This window comes from Typopeltis vanoorti, chromosome 18, assembly GCF_054136105.1.
Source record: "Typopeltis vanoorti isolate ZY-2024b chromosome 18, IOZ_Tvanoo_1.0, whole genome shotgun sequence".
NCBI lineage: Eukaryota > Metazoa > Arthropoda > Arachnida > Uropygi > Thelyphonidae > Typopeltis > Typopeltis vanoorti.
The window spans coordinates 60,701,842-60,724,816 of record NC_143566.1 but is presented as its reverse complement, the minus strand read 5'-3'; the positions used below and the strand labels follow the sequence as shown (position 1 = coordinate 60,724,816).

The 22,975-nt window shown below is 33.8% G+C and overlaps 1 protein-coding gene across 2 annotated transcripts in view; it reads right to left on the bottom strand.

Moving 5' to 3' along the window:
- Positions 1 to 22,975, bottom strand: part of LOC150096712 (multiple PDZ domain protein-like) — a 1,501,001-nt gene that overhangs the window by 1,253,470 nt on the left and 224,556 nt on the right. For both annotated transcript variants that reach the window (XM_090408593.1, XM_090408594.1), the window contains exon 6: positions 15,265 to 15,490. In XM_090408593.1, the coding sequence (XP_090264719.1) occupies positions 15,265 to 15,490 (226 nt within the window). The remainder of the gene's footprint in view (positions 1 to 15,264; positions 15,491 to 22,975) is intronic.

Below are 22,975 nucleotides of genomic sequence, written 5' to 3'. Positions count from 1 at the left end.
CATGGTGCCTCCCGTTCCACATGGGCTGGCAATTTGTGACTTAGCAACCAAATTGTATTCTGAACTGGCTTAAACTAGAAACAATCATGATGGTATAACATGAAATGTCATGCGTTTTGACAGCACTCAATTGAATAAGGAACAATTTCATCAAGAAACCATGGTGAGTAGTGAAGAGCCAATTAATAGAACAAATTAAATATCAATAAAATTCAAGGTAGGCACCATCAACATAAAAAGTATCAACAGAAAAGAAGTCAATCTGATAGAAGAACTAAAGAAACTCCACAGATTGGTATTACTGAGAGATAAAGAACATGTGAGATTTTTCTAAATAATAAATATAAGATATCAGAATTGGGCAATACTGATCAGGGAAATGAAGGAATAGCAAAAATAAACTTCCAGATTGGTAGGCAATTTCAAAAAGGGAAACTGGACAATGAAATGTATATGTGCCTCTGGTCCCACAAAACTTGTCTATGGAATGAAAGAAATGGAGAAATCATTGAAGTCATTACAGAAGACATGTGATAAAGAAAAAATCTGGTCCTTGTTGGAAATGTAGAGTATGGCAGGAAATGAATCTCAGGCATACAGACATGTTTTGGGAAAATTTGATCAAAAGGACAAAACTAATAATAATTACCTGCTAGATTTCTGTTAGGACATGGACCAGTCATCAACACAAAGATGTGAACAAATTCACATGGAGAGAAGAGACAAGAAAAAAAAAGTCAGAGAATGTTATCATTGATAGTTATCTTCACTTTTGGTCCAGGATAAAGAGAGTACAGGGAGTTTAAATACAGAAGTGATCATCACTTAGTTTTAAGCAGGGTACTAAATAGAAAAAAATATATATAAAAGTTTTAAAAATAATTGATGTAGAGTGATGTGAACAAATATCAGAATGGGGAACTGGACAATGATTTGTGCCTATGGTCCCACAGAAGGTTCTAAGGTGGTAGAAGTGGAGGAATTTTTTGAGTCTTTAGAGAAAGTAACTGACAACAAAAAATGAAAGGTTGGTCCTTGTTGGGGATTTAAATAGCGGAGTACGAAATAATCGTCAAACATAGAAAAATATATTGGGAAATTTTCGAGAAAAGAGCAAAGCTAATAATAATGGAAAATATATGTTGGATTTCTGCTCAGGACATGGACTGATTATTACTAACACAATGTTCCAACATTAAAATGTGCACAAATTCACATGGAGAAAAGAGGAAAGGAATAAGAAAAAGTCTCATTGACTATGTTATTGTTGATAGTGATGTTTTCTCACTGGTGCAGGACACTAGAGTATACAGAGGATTTGAAATTGGAAGTGATCACCATTTAGTCTTGATCAGGATAAAATTGAATTTCACATTGAAAAGAAGAACATGTAAGAAAGTTTGAAAATGAATAAAAGTTGATCAGCTCTCAGATGCAAACTGTAGACAAACATTATTAAATACACAAACAATATTCAAGAAAAAATGAAAGAGTTTGAGAACATGTTTTGGGAAAATTTGATCAAAAGGACAAAAGAAAGGAACCAAAGAAAGCCCTAAAGAAAACATTCATTGATTCAGCAAGAGAGAGGCATGTGGTGAGGTTGCCTGCAAGGACAGAAAAATCAGAACTCCATGGTGGACACAGGAAGTTAAAGAAGAAAGCATATCAAAAGTTCATGGCATATAAGTCATATTGTGCTCTTAGAGAATACAGAGACAAGTGTAAGAAAGCTAAACAAGTCATGGGAAGACTTTGGTAAGAACATAGAAAATAAAGATCAAGAAGGCAGCAAGATATTCTGGAGGTTAGTAGAGAAGCTCAGAAATGGAGGAAAGAGTGTTGTAAAAGGAATTAGAGATGATAAATGTGACATGAAAAAGGTGAAAAAGATATCCTTCATGTATAGAACAATTACTTCGAAAACCTACTAAATGAAACAAGTAGTGACAGCACAGTAAAAAACACTCAACAAACATACAATCAGGAATACGTATCCATGCTTCAAGTGGAAAAAAAAAACAAAAGCCTGAAATGTGGAAAGGCACTTGGAGTAGATGATATTCGACCAGAAATGCTCAAGTATGGAGGTATAAAAGTCTTACAATGGCTGCACTGCATAACTTAGAAGCCCTGGACAGAGGGACAAATCCCAGATGATTGGAGTAGAGCTCTCATAGTACCCATATATAAAAAGGGAAATAAAATTGAATGTGACAATTACAGAAGTAGTTCCCTACTGAGTGTTCCTGGTAAGATTTACTCAAGTATACTTGAGGAACAGTTGAGAAGGTTTGTGGAAGGGAAACTTGAAGAACTTTACGACAAATAATTGAGAAATCACAGGAGTATAACAGATATCTGTATTTAAGTTTTGTAGATCTGAAAAGACATATCATAAGGTGCCAAGAGAGAAGCTATTCAAATTGCTACAGTTGTATGGTGTCAGTGGAGCATTATATCAAGCAATATTTAGTCTATATTTGAGAGCTGGGTTAGAAGTAAAACACTTGACCAAAGACTAGAGACTACAGATTATGAGAGTCCTGAGAATTATTAGGGCAGATGGCAACAATGACAATATCATATTAAAAACGAGAATATTAGGAAAGAACTTGACATTGTTAGCATCCAGGAATTTGTTAGCAGAACTAATCTCAGGTGGTATGGTCACTAAAACAGAATGGGAAAGGAAAATTAGCAAAACAAGTAATAAATTTAGTTTAATCCTTTATCCAAGTGTAAGCAAACAAAGTTTCCACCTGAAAATATCTTCACGATTGAGGTAAGGTAGTGCAACACCAGGCAACTCTAAGCAAAGTTGGACCAAGCTCTCATCACTGGTGTTGCACTACCTTACCTCAGTCCTGAAGATATTTTCAGGTGCAAACTTTGTTTGCTTATATTTGGATAAAGGATTAAACTAAATTTATTGCAGTCTAACCAACTGAAAAATAAACTTCCAATAGCAAAACAAGTGTTCTCTGCCAAGTTGGCAGGAAAAAGACCCACAGGAAGACCAAGATACAGGTGAATTGATATGGTAAAAAGTGCCTTAGAAGAGAGAAATATAAGATTGGACAATGTTGGAGTCTTGATAAGTGACAGATTGATTTGGAGGAAAATTGTAGATGGGAAGTTAGTAATATTATATCCTGTACATCCCTTGATGGCATATCAGGAATTTGATGATGATGAAATAATTGAAGTTCACCATTTACAGGTGAATTGAAGATCTGATAGTAGATAGATAGTACTACTGTAGAAAAACAAGAGTTTGACAACAAGAACCAAATCTTGGAGTCTTTGTAGAAAACTTTGACTAATTCAATGAATTAGTCAATGGGAAGCATGCAAAGTTGTCTGCAAGGATAGAAAAATCAACATCATGGTGGATGCAAGTTGAAGGAACTTACAATCTGCATAACATAATCACGTGACCATTGTATGCTTTGTTTACATTACTGTCTCAACCAGAAAATATGTTATAGAAAAATCACACAAACAATAACCAAACAGTATGATTACATGTGAAATTGAATTCCAGTATAACTATTTTCAAGTTTATTGCTTACTAAGTATAAAAGCGCGCGCGTGCACACACACGAAGTACTAAGCATGACTAGTATCTATACAGACTAATATATCTATGGAAGAAGTTTCAGTAAAGTAGGATAATTTCATTTCCTAAGTGAATCCCACCCAAGAAAGTGAGTGTGAACTGTTAGTCTATAATATAGTGGCATTAGCATTCTAGAAGAAACAGATCTCAGCTTTATGCACCATGAGGAGGATAAATAAGTATGTGAAATTAACATTTTGGGTATGCTAAGAGCCATAAATCCAGATACCTTATTCTAGATGCCTAACTTTTTTTTTTTTTTTTTTTTTTTTTTTTCAAATTACTTCAAGCCTCCAAATAAGAAGAGTAGTGGTCTCAACAGGCAATGAAATTTGTATCCCATCCAAAGACATTCACAAAACATCTATGCCCATAGGTGGATTTGAACCAACAGCCAATAAAGCTAGCGTGTAGATAACCACTGATTGACAGATATTTAGGAAGAACATAGAGAGTAAGTGCATCTTTATAAATTAAATTTATACTGCAAAGATTATTTATGTTATATTATTAGTGAAAGCTAGGAAATATTGCTGTATATCTCTTATCGCAAATAAAAACATTAAGTTTACTTCATGATTCATTTTTCCTGCCAACTAATTACAACTTCATAAGTTGCAAAAGAAAAAAAAAACTTAATAAAATTTAAGCACACAAATACTAACCTGACATGTTGAAACCTGAGTGTTTTATGTATCTACAGAATTTTGTTGCCAGTTTTTACCAAACTAAAGGTAACTGCAAACAACTAGTGTGTTCCTTTTTACAAAAGTAGGAAAAATGAACAACATATGAAAAGGAGTTGTCTGATATATCAGATACCTCCTTTTCTTATGTTGCTCATCTACTGTATAATGGTTATATAAAATATTCATTGTATTATAAAGCTTATTATACTTTACCTGCAAATACATTATGTCTGTTATGAAATTAATAATTTATTAAACTGAGGGCACATCTTTAATACATTTAGTAACAGTTAGCTATCTGCCATGGTCAAAATAATAACATAACAAAAATTCATAAATATTAACGATCAGATATTACCACCAAAGTGCAGTTTATTGTCAAAGCAATAGCTAATTTCAAAAATGCAAGACAGTTTGTCATCAAAATGACTAAAAAAAAGTTTCCAGTTCTGGAATGTATACTATATGAACAATACAAATTAATTATTTACAAAACTACAAATGCATAGAAATGTTTAGATTATTCTGACTTTGTATATTTAATCTTGACTTGAAATATTTATTCTGCTGAAAATTCTGCAAAAAAAATTATATGCTCACACAAAATTCATCAAATGGGCAATTTTATTTTACTCGTTATAATAAATGAATTTTTCACCGGATCATCACATCATATAATTTATGCTCACGCGTAGACCTACAGATTTTACTGTGTAAGCATTCGAAACCGAAATCCTACGGGATAGGTTGGTTACTCCTTATTCCTGGAGGTGTCCTATGTCTGCAGAACTGTGTGTTCACGAGGCCGGTTTGCCTGTTCTGGGGGACGAAAAACCCCTACCTCTGTATGAGATCTGTTAACTCACCTTTCATCGAAAGAGACCAGATAAAGGTTCCTCACGTCACTGATGGGAATTGAACCCAGATCTTCCCAACCAAAGGGCTTTGTTTATACTAACTGCGCTATGGAGGCTTGTCATTGAATATGAACAGATAAATCATATCAACAGTTTACTTAGCTCAACTAAAGTTTTTCTTTATTTTATTCTCCAAAATGCTAATCTCTCTCCCCTCCCCTTCCCACACACAAGTAGTGTATCAATGGGATGTGAGGATGCACAACATCCAGACAATTTTATGAGTGCTAATATAAACCATACTTTCTTCTAAAGTAGAAGCATCACGTGCATATACAGAATACTATGCTGAATAATGGCTTTCGGATAAATTTATATATCTGAATAAAAGCACAGCCATATAAAAATAAAAATGAACATAAAATCCTAAACCAAAAATTTATATAAAAAGAATTTTAATTGTGTATTATATGAAAAGTATACAAAAATAAAAGTAGTAGCAGCTGGTCACATGTTAGACAGCTCCCACTTTTTTTTTTCATTCTCTGCATCTTCTTTGATACTGTATTATCATTTTCTCAAAGTAGCCACACCCATTTCATTACTATTTTTTCAGTTCAAATATTTCATCTTTTCCATTATGCTATTAGGCCTAATCCTAATGGGTCAAATCGATTCACAGCTAAGTAACGTCTCTTTGTATAAACAATGTTATGAGAGGATATGGCAATGAATCTACACAATCTGCAATCTTTTACAACTATATTCTATGAACTATTTCAGTTCTGGCAAAAATAGACTTGCAGGAATGGAGATGAGGGAAATCACTTCCACATGAAACCAGCCTATTTATCTTCAGCTGAAAATGTCTTATATCATGGCATTTCCAACCATAGGGCACACTTTCACTACTGATTTATCAATTAATATAACTAATATTGACAGCTTGTCATTAATATTGTCAAAGAGAAGAAGTGTGAAAATTACGGATGTTGGTGACATTATTCAAATGCAAAGAAGAGAAAGTAAAGTAGTTAATTGTTTTGGCAGATAGCAAATGATTGGAAAGAGGCCAAGTACGGAATGAATTTTTTGTTACTGGAAGAAACAAAAAAATAAAAAGAAGAAGAAAGGCGTGTAAGAGCAAAGACTGCAAGTTCACAATCACAGTATGACATGGGCAAATTCAGATCTAGGACCACAACTGCAAATGAGTCAATGTACAGATTGTGCAGGAAGTAAACTGAATGCGATTTGTAAAATATGAAGGTTGTTGAGGGCTCAGAGTACTATTGCAATTCATGAATATGAACACCAGGAATGACAGAAAAAGGAAAGAAAGATCTACCCTTTGTTCCATAAAGTTATGCCTAATTAAACATTATCAAGACTGCAATATTCCCATACCAGATTACTTATTTTCCACTGTTAAGTTATATAAAAAAAAAAAAAAAAACTGGCAACAACAAATATTCCACCACTGAGATATCCTTACATGCAATGCAATCAAAACACATCCCTAAAATCAACATCACCACCATATATTTCCAAGAGAATGAAACCAAATTACACTGATCTGAATCTTTAACAATAAAAACCACCCAAATTGCTATAAATACAAAATGACCCTATCTACTCTCACCCTCGTAGTAAATGCCTTCCCCAAAGATTACAACCCTCAGCTGTTCAAGCAAAGTGTGAACAGACTCCTCCTTTCTTCTATTCTTGCCCACTCACGGCACTAATGTGATATAGGTCTTGTGGCTGTTTGTGTGCAGACCAGATAACATAAAATAAATGCAATACATTACTCCCATGATTGGCTTAATCAGTCAAAGTATGATTGATTAAGCCAATCAATCATACTGTTGAACCAACTTAACTACTCTTAATACATCACATCTCGTTAAACCACATGGCAACTCAGGTTTTTTTTTGCCCTGCATCTGATAATTTTTTTAAATAAAACAGCCAGTACACCATTAAGTTGCTGGCTTCCTGTGTATATAACAAGTTTTTTTTATTCCTGTTCTTTATTTTCAACTCTTTTGAATTCACATTTTTTTCATTATTGGTTTTATTCAGGGCAAGTTTTTTTCCACCCTTTCTCTGATAAGTATTTCTATACTCAGTTGTTGATTCTTCAACACCTACAAATTACATACATCAAATCCTGTACAAAGTACTGTGCCATCCTTACCTTCAAAATATGCACACGTGTGTAAAATTAATAATCCTTCTTTGATGTAATAAATCAATTAATATTTTTTTTGGCCTAGTTGAATAAAGGGGTAACTTAATCTAAAAATAAATATGCTTTTTTTCAGTTTTAATAGGAGTTAAGTTGGTTCAAGTGTACTGGAGAGTGATTTGCTTGAGAGTCGTGGAAGTCATGTATTCATATCATTCAGATGAGGGGGGCCCATAGGAATGGACCCTCCTCTACCAAAAGCAACTAAATAGCTGATAAACTTCCTATTAATGCAAACTTCAAAGTTCTGCTCTGATGCATGCATTAATAGATCATAATCATTATTATGATAAACTGCCAAACCCCATCAACAGTGTTTCAGTGATGACAGTATATCATTTGAGGGACTCAGCAGAATATATGCAGAAAATAATTATATTTCAATCTAGTTTCCTTTACATGTGTGAAACTATTATTTTAAAATAAAATAATATTATATTTAAAGTTGACTAAAGTTGTGATCAAGGCTGGACAAATTATGCAAAATCCTACTTCACCATGGAAAAAATATACTTGCCAAGTTGTGTTCCGTTTCTTTGGAATGGCTGAAATATGTGGAGTATAATATTGCAGATAATAAAGAACGTGTCAGTTTAGGAGTGCATTGTTTAAATAAATGGTGAAATATCATTAAGACTAGAAATATTTCTGGTAATCATTCAAGATTCTTCTGATGTATTTTATTCCACCAGACAGCTACAACTATAATGCTCATTCAGTGTCTCCCTCACCCCCCCAAAAAAAAATTTCTTTAACATTAATCCTCAAGCCTTTCCATCATAATCGCCAGGTACCTCAGCCAAAAGAGGATTTACTTTCTCTTTTGCTTCAGGAATTATTCTCCTCAGGATGAAAGAGATAAGGAGAAAAAATTAGCCAATTAATGATTCCCGCTTTCTTATGGAATGCCTGCTCATTCTTTTTATAACTGCAGTTTCTTCACAACTTGAGTAACAAACAATATTCCACATAATTCACAATATCAGCAGAAAACAATCACAATCAGTATAGAATATAGCCAAAATGATTAAAAATTATCAAATATTATCTAATCATCATGCCCTTGGATCAGGCCTTATTCTTGAATATTTCTCAAGGCTTATAAATCAAAAGTTATTCAAGAGAAAAGCAATAAGCTACTCTTCTCTTCCAATCTCTAATCTGCATTCAATGTGCTATAGAATTTATAATTTCTTTTGAGATCAATTATATTAATAATTACATTAATAAAATTATAGGTAAAAATTAAATAAAATATTGCTAAATGACTTCGGTTACCTTTATTATGCACAAATTAAATTAGACCATAGACTGTATACTGTTTTCCTAGAAGAAATGAGTAGATAATTCTATCTCTGATCTGCTATGCCTAAATTCACTGTTTTGCATGAAGGAAAACCTGAGTTTCCAGGAAGGAAAAATTATCACTTCCATGTGTGACTAACTCACCCCTAGTTAAAAATTCCGTATAAAGATTTCCTTATGTCCCAAACTGGATTTGAAATGTAACAAATGACATCATTATGTGATGGGAGTACTTGATACAAGCATTTTTTCTTATTTTCTAATTATGAACTAAGTTGTTGAATGCTTATTTTTCACTTGGTTAGACTATAATAAATTTAGTTTAATCCTTTATCCAAGTGTGAGCAAACAAAGTTTGCACCTGAAAATATCTTCAGGACTGGGGTAAGGTAGTACAACACCGGGCATCTCGTAGCAAAGGTGGACCAAGTCAACATCACTGCTATCTCAGTATCTCCCATAATGCAAAACACATCTCCTTGCGGATATGTATAATGTTATGCATTAAGGGAAGGGCCACTACCCAGACTAGTTTCGACCTTTATTGAGGTCTCTTCAGTGGGAGCCAGGTCCAGAAGTGGAGATACCAGGGAAGCAACGGCGAGGTCATCTTTACCTATAGGAGTTGCCAAAAGGTGTGCCACCTTTTATTAAATTACTCTGGATTTAGAGAAAGATGTTGAATGCTTATTTTTCACTTGGTTAGACTATAATAAATTTAGTTTAATCCTTTATCCAAGTGTGAGCAAACAAAGTTTGCGCCTGAAAATATCTTCAGGACTGGGGTAAAGTAGTACAACACCGGGCAACTCGTAGCAAAGGTGGACCAAGCTAACATCACTGCTATCTCAGTATCTCCCATAATGCAAAACACATCTCCTTGCGGATATGTATAATGTTATGAATGAAAGGAAGGGCCACTACCCAGACTAGACTAACTCCTATAGGTAAAGATGACCTCGCCATTGCTTCCCTGGTATCTCCACTTCTGGACCTGGCTCCCACTGAAGAGACCTCAATAAAGGTCTAAACTGGTCTGGGTAGTGGCCCTTCCCTTAATGCATAACATTATACATATCCGCAAGGAGATGTGTTTTGCATTATGGGAGATACTGAGATAGCAGTAATGCTACCTTGGTCCACCTTTGCTATGAGTTTCCCAGTGTTGTACTACCTTACCCCAGTCCTGAAGATATTTTCAGGCGCAAACTTTGTTTGCTCACACTTGGATAAAGGATTAAACTAAATTTATTATGAACTAAGTTAACATTGAAAACTATTTTTTAGATGCATTTCTCTCACAAAATGCAATAATAATAACTATTAGATGTGTGTTATTCTTCTATCTGTATGAATATCAATAAAAAAATTCAGTTACTCAAGTTTGGGATCCTTACTAATTTGTGAGAGCTCAACTTGTAGTTTAAAGAGAACCACTTCCTGCCAAAATGTTTCTCACAACAATACTGAGTAATAACTGCTCTGGACAGAGAGAATTTAATCAAATATGGCAAACTTAAAGCACCTGAAATGCCAAATTAAAATTTAGCAAGTTTCACTCAATTTTGCCATTAGATCTGTTTTAATGGCAAAATTTGGTAAAATTCTAGTTAGGATCTCCATTAAAAATCTGTCAAAATCAAACTGTTGTTCAGTGACAAATGCCAACCTAGTTGGCCGAGTGGTTAGTGTGTCTGCTCTCCAAGAGGCTGTGGGTTCAAATCTCATCATGGGCATGGATGTTTGTGATTGTCCTACTAAATCTGTGTGGCAAGGGAATCTGTGACCCTACCACTTATTCTAGCAGAAGACTTCATCCCCCAAAACCCGGTGAGGTGCAGGAGTATCCATACGGCATCTACAAACATCAAATATGAAATTATGATTTTATTAAATTAGGCAAATAAAATCATATCTGTAACATAAGGCAAAAATGGATCAGGGATCCGTTTTTAAATATCAATACCCCCCCCCTCCCGCATCCTTGGCTACTGCATAAAGAGTCTTCAGCATACAAAATGTAAATCTAAAATTTTAAAGAAATGAGTCTTAGTGCTGATACATTTCATATTATCGCTTTTTTGTTAGCTTGTTTGTTTCATATTATTAATTTCTTGTTTCAGATGCAATATCCTGAAAGCAATTTCTAAAAATTTTAAAAATTTTTAATTCACCATAAGAAATTTTAAAAGTTGGAGGGGAAAAAAAAAGAAAAAAAAGAAATGGGACCCTGATAAGACTTATTTAAACTTCCATACAAATTCAATAGGCTAAAGTTACTTTAAAACAAGTAGCACTGTAAAAACAATATAAGTACAAAAACACAAACTAGTGATAATTAGCCTACATTGGGCCTTTGAAATTGCTTCTATAGTGTGTGACAGTAGACAGACTCTTTCAATAATTATTTTACAGGTTGTTTCATAAAACCTTTACAGAATATTTGATGTCCTTCTAGGAATGACACTCTTTAACAGAAAGAGCAAGTGTAATTCCTATTGTTTTCTTTCATTCAATATAACACAAAAGTATGAGAGTACATGAAGTTTAAAAACATAAATACTATATTCCACTTGGTTATTGATTATGTCAAAGTAATTAAGACCATGAGGAGACGGTATTGAAGTATAAAATTTTGCAATGAATTAGAACCCAATCCAGATGATGGAATAGAACTTGCTACCATCATAAGCTGTACACAATGAGATAGAAGTTGTAGACAGACATGTAGAATAGCATAATCACCAAGAGAAATGCATCACACTGGTCTTCCTGCCAAAAGGTTCTTGAAATCACGACAATTTTGTAACCACCTTGAACCACTAAGGGGGGGAATTCAAAATCTTGTGTGGCTGTTTCCACACTTGGGGCTATGATCACAACCTTCTGCTATTTTAATCAGTTCAAAATTTGCATTCCTGCCAACATTTTAAGTGGTATTTCTAACCATGCAACAGCTGTGACCATCTTGTTTATCCCAACATACTGCTCTCCTTGTTATTGAACATTTACTGATATTCACAGCAATAAATGCTGCTGTAGCTTACCTATATGGAAAGGAATTAGCATAAGACAACAAAAATTCCTGTCGTTCATTTCTTGCTTTTTGCCAAAATTACTCATTGCTGTAACTTTTCTCCCTCCCTCTCTAGGCAAGGTAATTTAAAACTATCTTCATCAGCATCTGCCAAATCACTACTGTTTTCACAAATGTTCAAGTGAAAGTTATTACCTGCTGTTCAGGGTACACTGACAGAATGCCTCCTTGCAGTTTTTTTTTTATAGTCATATGCAGTATGCAAATTATCTGGTTATGGCATGACTGGGTATGTGGTTTCCAAAGGCTTGCTAATTTTCCAATTTTTCCCCTTGCATTATCAACCTAAATGACAATTAGCCCTTTTTTGATGGACGTATCAGTTTGGTCTGCCAAAGTTTTAAGTTCTAAGACTAAAGATTTATTTTTTATTGCAAACATAGGGTTGTTATTTAATGGAATATATGTTGATCATTTGACAATATTTCTTTTATTATTGCATGCCACTGTGTTTAGAATTAACGTTTCTACACTCTTGATGTAAACTAAAGACCACCAGGATCTCTCCAGAATACTATATGCTATGGGGACAGGGGATACTGTCCCCATGGACTGATCAGGAAGAAAGAAAAAATAGACAACAGAATCAATCTGAAAGTAAATTAGCTTTGGATAAAACTTACTTCAAATTGTAAAGATTGTTCTTGGAAGCAGCTAGTTCCACAAAAAACAGAAAATTGCAATAGAGCCGATGGTGTGATTGAAACAACTTTTGACATAACCGCTTAATCATGGCAGCACTAATTAGAGAAAATCAACATAGGGAGAATGACTCTTACCTCTAGCTTCATACACGACTGTCCCAGATCATTTTCTCTTCTGCTGAGCGAGTCTTTCACAAGCTTATATGATTCCAGCTTAAGGCTAGCAAAATGCTGTCATATAAATGCCAAATATAGATATTTACTCCATATTTGGAGTAAATATCTATATTTACTCTGTTCCATAGTGATTTGCACAGAAAGTCTAACAGAAATGTGTTTCCCAAAGACCTGAGTTGATCACCTAGCAAAAGGAATCAAATCAATGCTGACAGCACAGGAGACTAATATAGACTTCCCTTTCTTGGCAATAATTCTCAATAATGATTATGACCACTCACTTTAAACAACTGCAGTTGCCAGTAAGTATATTAAAAATAGCAACTAGTTCAGTTCATATATAATAATTCACATGACACCCAGCTAGTCCTATGATCCATCCATTATATAACAGCACTCCATGCATGTTCTTTAAATAATAATTCCACTCATGGAAGTCTATAAAAACCTGCTCAAGAGACAACAGTTGGCACTTTTTTTCCTCAGGTCACTTCAGATCTCCAATGTCTTGCACAATGCAATAAAATTCATACATCAACTAAAAACATTCACACAAATATCTATATAACTCAAATCTAGCTGGATGGCAGAGATACTGCCCTATTCAAACAGGCCAGTAATGTTGGTTACTAGGTGTGATATTATGCATTAAAACATAAAAAAAAATAATGTAAACTAAAGCAACTGCAATTAATTTGTTCTGTGATCTAATACATCAGCCACCATATAGTAAAATACACATGCACAATACTGTAATAGCATCAAAAGCTGAATGTTTTCACAAACCTTTACACTCAGTTATTGTTTATCTCATAAATATCAAAACAATTTAACTTTTGAAGGCCTTATGCAATAATGTAGTACAATGGTGTAATGGCTTTTGTTTCACATCACACAGTACCATGATATGAGCTTTTGTTAACTGTCACTTTATTCTTAGCTGATTAAGCAAACTGAAGTCATTGCATTTTTATTTCTGCATTTATTTTGAATAGCCAAGTACTCCAGTAAATATCTGAATTATCATGAGATTACAGAATAATTCTCTCATAAATCAAGTAATAAAAATATCGATGATGCCTAGATCTACTCACTTCCTACACATGCTCTAGCATCAAGCAATGCAGAAGCAATATAAAAAAAAAAACAATTTATTCCAGCTTATTTCTATTGATTTCATTTGACATATTTAGATAATTATTCTATACTACAAATAATTAATATAAGAAACAATTCTAGTTTTGAAATATTGGAAAAAAAAGGAAAGAATATTCAGGAACCCTTTTCTAATTGGTAGTATTGGAAAGAAACAAAATACGTACTAATTTCATATTTTCTTAAGATGACAGATTGATACATTTCAGTTGCATGTGAAAAAGTGTGGCAGACTTAGAAAAGAGAAAATTCCATCATAAAACAGTTTTATTTACAAGTATTCCATATAAGTAAAATTGGTCACTCTGCAGATGCGGCAATACTAAACAAAATCCTCACACAGTTCCTCACAGAGTGTAACATTTGTTCATCAAGCAAAGTCCAGCCATTCTTTGTGAAATGATTTCAGTGGAGAAAATAATCACTTCTCAAAATAACATGGGAGAAGGGCAACATACAAGTCAACAACAACAAATCTGGTTTCCTCTTAAAAGAATAATATCCTGATTAACCCTTTCAGTGAGTCAACAGTGGAGAAAGAAACTCCATCTTGTAGAAAAAGTGTTTCCAAGGATCATGAAGTTGCATCAGTAATCTTGAGCATGTGCAGGCAGAATAATCCTGGTAGTATTGTCTTTTCAGGAAAAGAATAATAATAAAAAAAAATAATAAATAAAAGGGACTATCCACTTGTTTACAGAGAATGCACAAACATGATTTGGATTTCCTGAACATCCAACTATTGGTAAAGTTTACAGAATCTGTCCATGAATCACAAGAGTATTGATGAACTGTTACTGTTCCTAAAAAATGAGAGCTTTATCTGAATAAAACAGTCAAAGAAATTCTCACCATCTTTAACCCTGCCATTACTTCATATCAAATGTTGACTCAGTTACTTATCATTGAGTAAATTCTTGCAGCAGTTACAACTTTGTAACATTTCATCTTCAGTTGTTTTATAAGATTTTCCATGTAATTGGTAATAGCATTCTTAGTTCTGAATTCATATACACATAGCTAACTTTTAGCACTTTGAGAAACATCCAACATATGCTATGCACTATCTATTTAGTTACTGAAGGCTGTCCAAGGCAATTAGTAACTGAACATAAGCAGCATTTCTCCATGATCATAAGTAACATTTAACACCAAGAACAAATGAATAATGTAAGGAGCAGTTCTATAATAAATGTTTTTTTCAAACCATTTCTGAATAATCATTTCAGAGTCAAAACACAGTATGCTTTTCTGCTACTGTACTGATGCAACAACATATATACCTGGTAAACAACACAAGTGATGTCAACTCTCATGGATATATTATAAACTTTTCAAGAGCATAAGTTGTCATTCTATAAGTTGTGCAGTTTATTTGTAATAACCAATCATCAGCCTGAAAATGAAGATTCTAGTGAAAAACGAATATAATCCTTATGGCAGAGGAAGAGAAAGATTAGAACTTACAACCATATCGGATCCTTTAGAACTGTCACTAACTGCCGAAGGCGTTCGTTCCAAAGATCCTCTGAGTGGTTGATCAGGAGATGGAATGCCCCCTCTAGCAATTATCAACTCTACAAAACCTCTTGCTTGTTGTAAGATACTTATTGCTTGTTGGTGGGAGATATTACTGTCCAATGGTTGGCCATCAATGGCAAGTATCTGGTCACCTTCCTGGAGCTGGCCATCTCTAAAAATAAAAAATCAGAGCTAAGACATAAGCAGAAATAAGGAACATTGATACTACAGAATTTATTGTGATAAAAGATCTTCACTGGTTGTTAAGCTCATAACATTTTCAGCAACAAGTTTAAATATATGTATTAAACATGTATATGCAAAAGTATCTTAATATAATTCCATCACTTGCCTCAAAATGTTAAAACATAAACAGCAATATTCAATTACACAATGAGACAGTGTGTAATATTCCAGTCTCATTGTACTAATTACAGTACTCATTTTTATTCATCACAAGCATTATCCTACAGAACAGGTTCTTTCCAACAGTATTTCCAGGAAGCTATTATCTCAAGGCAGAAATGAGAATTACTATTCTCCAACATTAATCTGGATCCCACAGTACTGTTGTACCATATATTCAAAAACTTACAATATATATCCAAAGTTACCAGTAATTGTATTGTAAGAAGGTTTATCAACATTATGTTGATAGACTCAGTTTTGATGGCTTCAGCTACAAAGCAATGTTTATTTCAACTATATTTACATTATTCAGCATTTACAATATAAAAATTATCAAACATATGTACCAGGTAGTTTTAAGTCTGGCCAGACTGACATTTCTGGATGCAAGTTATGCAAGGCAACTGAGTAATTCTCAATAACCAACTTGTGATCTTAGCATTACATCCTTTATCCCACAATTCATATAGCAATATTTCTTGATTCTCCTAGAATCATACTTCAGATGGTCTCAAAAAGATAGATATCAAAAGGTATGAGGTCTGATGACTTTGCTAGACACTAGACAGACCATTGACACTGATCTATTTTACTAAGTTTTATTGTTTTTATTATTTTTTTTTTTAAATCAGCATTTGCTGCAAAATTTGGTAGTGCTCTCTCCATTTTCAAGATAGTGTAGTAGTAGTTGAGTGTTGATAGCTCTTTCCATTACTTTGGAAAGAATTAGAACATTTTGCAATAGCATCAACTGCATATCATCATCATCAAATTCCTGCCATGTACCCTTAAGGGGGTGTACAGGATATCATAGTACTACATGAAAAATTTACATCATTACTAACTTCCTATCTACAATTTTCCTCCAAATCAGTCTGTTACTTGTCAAGACTCCAATATTATCAGATCTTATATTTCTGTCATCTAAGGCACTTCCTCTGGTCTTCCTCTGGGTCGTTTTCCTGCCAACCTAGCAGAGAACACTTGTTTTGCCAATCTTTCCTCACCCATTCTGTTTAAATGACCATACCACCTGAGATTAGCTCTGCTAACACATTCCTGGATGCTGACAATGTCAAGTTCTTTCCTAATATCCTCATTTTTAATATGATATTGCCATTGATGCCATCTGTTTACACCTGTAATCTTTCTCAGGACTCTCATATCTGCAGTCTCTAGTCTTTAGAGAAGTGTTTTACTTCTGACCCAGCTCTCAGATCCATAAGTTAAAACTGGTTTGAACACTTGTATACAGCTAATTTAGTGTTCCGACTAATTTCTCTCTTATTCCATATGAATTTATTCAATATTGACTTCCCATCATACCAGCTTTGCTGATTCTGTTGTCTATTTCTATATTTAAATTACCATCTTCACTAAAAATCATGCCTAAGTAGGTGAAATGTTTTACTTGTTCCACAGGTTCTCCGTTCACAATGCAGTTGACATTTTCAACGATTCGGCCTATTTTCATTGTCTTTGTCTTTTTATTGCTGACCTTCATACCATATCTATTACAACAGTTATTCAATTTAGTCAAGGAAACTTGCAGGCTCGTAGTGGATTTATTGATAAGCATAACATCGTCTACATAAAGCAAAGAGCAGACATTAACATCTCCAATTTTGATATCATGTTTAATACCACTTTCCTTCATAATGTGATCCATATAGATAATGAATAACAGAAGGAATAATGTACATCTTGTCTTACACAAGATTTAACATTAAACCATCTTCCTGTATTCCCTTCAATTCTAACTGCTGACTTACAACTGAACTCATTATCTGCATATCATTGATAATGAAAATGAGAAACATTTATCAAATAAACATACATTTCATTTGTCACGTGTACAAACAAAAGTCTGAACAACAGAAGATTCTATGATTGACATTCTTTGATATAACAGTTATGATCAGTGTATGTGTACTGTCCTTTTCGTTAAATGGGTAATGGCAAGCAAGATGAAGAAAGAATGAAATAAATTATTTAGAAACAATTATTAGTTGTTCAGCTGAACCACCGGGCAAGGTACACGTAATCAGTAAATACAAAAAACTACGCTCTCTCTCTCTCTTGATACTTAACTCAAACTGAACAAGCAGAGTGAGTACATGGTGGGCGAGTAAAACAAATGCCAGACCACCAAATGATTCAGCTGGTGGTGCGGTTGCCATCGCGCAGCCTCGCCATTAGTTGAGCTACTTTACCGCAAACAAAGAGACTGAAATAGCGACACGGACGGATCCCATTTTTCATCTCTATTAATTAAATTATTCATTAGTCCTAATTAAATGCTATTTACATGTATTTTAGAGTTTTGTGAAAAAAAGAAAACCCAAAAACGAAACACCTAGATTTTCGAGTTTTTTAGGTGACCCGCCATTTAGCTTTCATGACCCGGTGCTGGGTCATGACCCACCATTTGGGAAACACTGCATTAGAAGACTACATAAATCAGAATATGACAAAAATAAACAACTAGTTTCATAATAATGACTTCGAAATACATTTAGATAAAACAAAATATATGCACTTCAACTTAACAAATAAGCTAGATTTTCATCTATTAATAAAGGCACGAATTAAATTACAATGGCAAGCATGTTGTTGTAGATTAATATAAAAAATAAAAATCGATGAGATACTTCGGTTTGAATATCAACAGCAAAGTGGAATTCCCATTACATTTCTGGCATACATCAATAAAATCTATTATCTTAAAAAAAATTGTTAGTATAGCATTCCTGAGATGCCTATACTACTCATGGGTAAATTCCTCATTCCAGTATGCTTCACTTGCTGGGAGAGCAATTATTACAATAACTTGCTGCCCCTGATAAGAATCCAAAACAATAAGAGCAATGCTCACTTCCTATCTAGTCATACTCCACTGAAGAACTGTATACCATCATGGATATCTTATGGAAACTTGACTGCTATGTACAGGAAAAATATCAAAATTTTCCCATATATAATGTGGATTATAACCTGTGCTGCAGGCAAAACCTGTTGGCTCCCAAAGCCAACAGAAATTTCACAAATTCTTCCTAATACAGCCACAATAAATAACCAGGCGATATAAAATCTGTATCAAAAAAGACTAAGGATTTATATCGTGAAATTAAATGACATTGAAGTATATTTAAACAAAGTCTCTTTATATAGTGTGTTTGAAAATGGAAATAAAAAAAATCTTTAAAACAACTTTCATCTTAACAATTGAACAACAATGTACAACTAAAAATTATACAGAATCTAAAGTATAAATAGTGTATAATCTAATTACTTAATTTACCTGATTATCTAATCTAATAATTTATGTGGTCAAATAATCATATATCTGACAAGTAAATATCAGTTACAGTGCATAGCCTACCCTCGTCTTTTTTTTTTCTGCTAACCAGTATGACAATGGCCTTGGTTACAAGTGTATTTTACATTTTTAATAAACTTTATTGTAAAAATTTTGTTAGATATTGTAAATTTTGTCTATTTTAATCATCCTATATTTTAATATAAATTTGTCTTATTTGTATCACCCATTCAATTCAATCTTTCACTTTGATATCAGAAGTTAGTCACAGAGCAGGACATGCAATGGAGATGAAAGATTCATGAACATGTCTTTCCACATAGGGAGTATCCAGGACAGGAAAAGAGAGGAGACTGTGCTGTTCACAAGTGTGCAATATCACAACTGCATAACATTAAACTCTGAATAAGTACAGTCATAATGCAGACAAGTAGGCAACAATAGCATTATTGATTTTGCAAGGGTTGGTTTTTTTTTTTTCCCTCCCAACCTTACTTTTTTTTTTTTCTTGAGGAAAAATGAATGGCTGTTGTCCAAGTCTTCCTTCACTGGAAAAAAAAACATCCATGATAACATCGAATTGATCTATAGGATGCATGGGGTATTTTTGATTCATATAGAGGTATCCATTTTTTCTGTAGAGATGTCTGGAGCCTTCTCTTTGCAAGGTGTCCTTTCTACTATTCTGATTAATGAGTTTTATGTAGTGGAATCAATGTTATTACTGTTTAAGTGACACCATAATAATTAACTAAAACTAGTTATGGTGAAATGACAAAGATCATAACATTCGGGGATGTTATAATCTGTAATCTTATGTTTTCTAAATAAAAAAAAAATTAAAAAAATGTAAACAATTCAGTGAATCTTGCCATTCCTCCTACAGAAAGAAGGGCGACATTTTCACATTTGATCAAGATGGTATCCTTTAGATTTTTATTATCTTGGGTAGTTTCAATAGTTTCAAGATTGAGATATGTGTTATAGTTCCTGAGGAAATCGAAGAAAAATAGTATTTTTTTGTACTACTACTTACACAGCATAAGAAGGCTTTCCACTAGATAATACTATGGTAAGCTTCTTTTTTGTCTCTTATAAGCAATTTTAGCTTTGTCTGGATTTTCTGAATCACTTTTCATCCTTCTTTCACATGCTCAGGAATAGGGCTGCTCTCTCAATTTTTTGCATTTGTTAGTACAATCAAGTTTCACATGTTTTATTGTCACATCAGACAGAGAGGTACACCCACAATGAGCATAACCATATTTTCAGCATTTAAACATCTCAAAGGATTTAGAATCTTACAGCATAGTTTAAATATCCTGCTTTAATAGAAGTTGGAGATAGATTTCACATATAATAATGATGATATTTCTGGTTGAAACCAGAATGATATCATACCTATGGAGTAAGGATACATCTTATGGTTGCTGCTATAGATCTTTTGATTTCGGAGCAGATAACTGTGTTTTTTCCCATCTAGAATATGATTGAGATCTCATTTCAACATCTTTCCTCTACAGTAGTTAAATGTCTGGAATGTTACCATAACTGGTATTCTCCCAAAAGATGTTGCATGGTGGAGTTTCTATGAAAGTTTTTGATTTCCCTGGAATTTTTCTAAACTTTTTTTCATAAACAATTTTATGGATCTTGCTAATCATCCACAAAATAAAATAAAAAAAAGTGCCATTTTCACATCTGACTCAAGGTGGTATGCTAGCTCATTCAAATGTTTTTTTTCTCTTTCTCTCTTTTGATCTTGGGTAATTTCGATGGTTTCTTTACGTGATTCAGACTGTTAGTTTGTGAAGAAACCAAAGAAAAGCATTTACAAAATGGAACAAAATTCCATCCTGGGCTTCCCACTCACCAGAGTCATATATAGACCTCAACTATCCAGCAAATGCATAGAAAAATAGGATGCCCCAGGTACCAACACTACAGCAAACCTTGAGCCTTATCCCAGAGAATGGGAATCACTACAGTACTACTGACTTTTACAAGTTAAGGCCACTACCTGATTCATGGCCCAATTATGCAGGACTGCATATTGCAAAGCAAGGACTCCTGTATATGCACAATAACCCCTTCCTATATGTCCATGGGTTGCACTGCATGATAAACATGGCAGCAGAACAATGAATCTCAGCAATGGTGGTTTGTAGAAAAGTTAGTTTAAAAAGAAACTCGTAAGAATAAAAGATAAGAAAAAAAAGTGAAAACGGGTCTTTTCTCTTTATACATAATGTAATGCAGCAAAGATTTCATTTAGTGACATGGATGTGATAATGTTTCAATGTCAAACAGGTCTTGCATTTAATAAATGAGACTTTTTAATATGTCAATTCCTGGATATTGTAAACAAATCATAAGTGCTGTTTGCAAGATGTTATGCAATAACTTTCTCAGGAATTATAAGTCTAGAGAAAGTGGAAAGTAACTCCAAGAAAACATCAGAACAGGTTGGCTTTGAATACCCATTGTATCATAAGATATGTATAATAAATTTAGTTTAATCCTTTATCCAAGTGTAAGAAAACAAAGTTTGCACCTGAAAATATCTTCAGGACTGAGGTAAGGTGGTACATCCCTTGGCAACTCGTAGCAAAGGTGGACCAAGCTCTCATCACTCCTTGTCTCAGTATTTCCAATAATGCAAAGCACATCTCCTTGCAGACATGTATACTGCCATACATTAAAGGAAGGGCCACTACCTAGACTGGTTTCGAACTTCCAACATCTTTCTCTAAATCCAGAGTAATTTAATAATAAGGTGGTACACCGGTTGGCAACTCGTATAGGTAAATATGACCTCTCCATTGCTTCTGTCTTAGTATCACCACTCTGGGTCTGCCTCCCACTGACGAAACCTCAATAAAGGTCGAAACCGGTCTGGGTAGTGGCCCTTGCTTTAATGCACAGCAGTATAAATGTCCACAAGGAGATGTGCTTTGCATTATGGGAGATACTACAAAGCACCTCTGCTACAAGTTGCCAAGGGATGTACCACCTTACCTCAGTCCTGAAGATATTTTCAGGCACAAACTTTGTTTGCTTACACTTGGATCAAGGATTAAACTAAATTTATTATAGTCTAACAAAGTGCAAAATAAACTTCCATAAGTTACGTAGAAATGATACAGATGTTCATACAAGCATATATGTATTTATATATTTACCAATACTATTTTTTTTTTACTTTTTGTATAGAGGAATATTCTGCTGAGAAATTTTGTATCCTACAAGTTTTTCACAAGACTTATGGACTTTTTCAATCAAAGGTGAGTTAGCCGATCTCATACAGTGATAGCAGGGTTTTTTTCTCCCAGAAACTCTAAGTTTTTCATCCTGCATACAGACAAATTGGCCCTTCAGAACATATGCAATTTACAGACAAAAAAAAATACTAGCTGTGGGGGTGGTGGTGGGCAGTAGATGGTGCCGATGTAGATGATTGGTAGTAGAGGTTTGGTGTAGTGGTGGAGACTGAGAGTTGTTCAAAAGGTGTCCTCCCGAGATGAGTCTTCGGACTCCTTGGAGGTGTCACGAATAATAATAATATTGTTAATGGTCAGAAATCTAATGAATTCATCCATTTCTAATTTAGAAAAACCTCAAGTACTATTAAATATTGATATTACAGGCACTCCCATACACAACATTAAAAATATAAAGATAAACCTAGAAACTTATTTGATGGTATTCACTCATAGATGACCATGTTTTAATGAATACTTGCAAGACACTAGGAAACTAGCAAACAAAACCCAACAACAAAAAAAAAACTGCCTTGAACAAAAAACCAGTTGCTGTTTGATGAATTTGAGTTTGAAGTGACCAATGTATATACACACACATGAACTTAGCATTATAATTTTTAGTCCCATCTAGTATTAACCAGCATTTGTTATGTATGTATATTTCTAT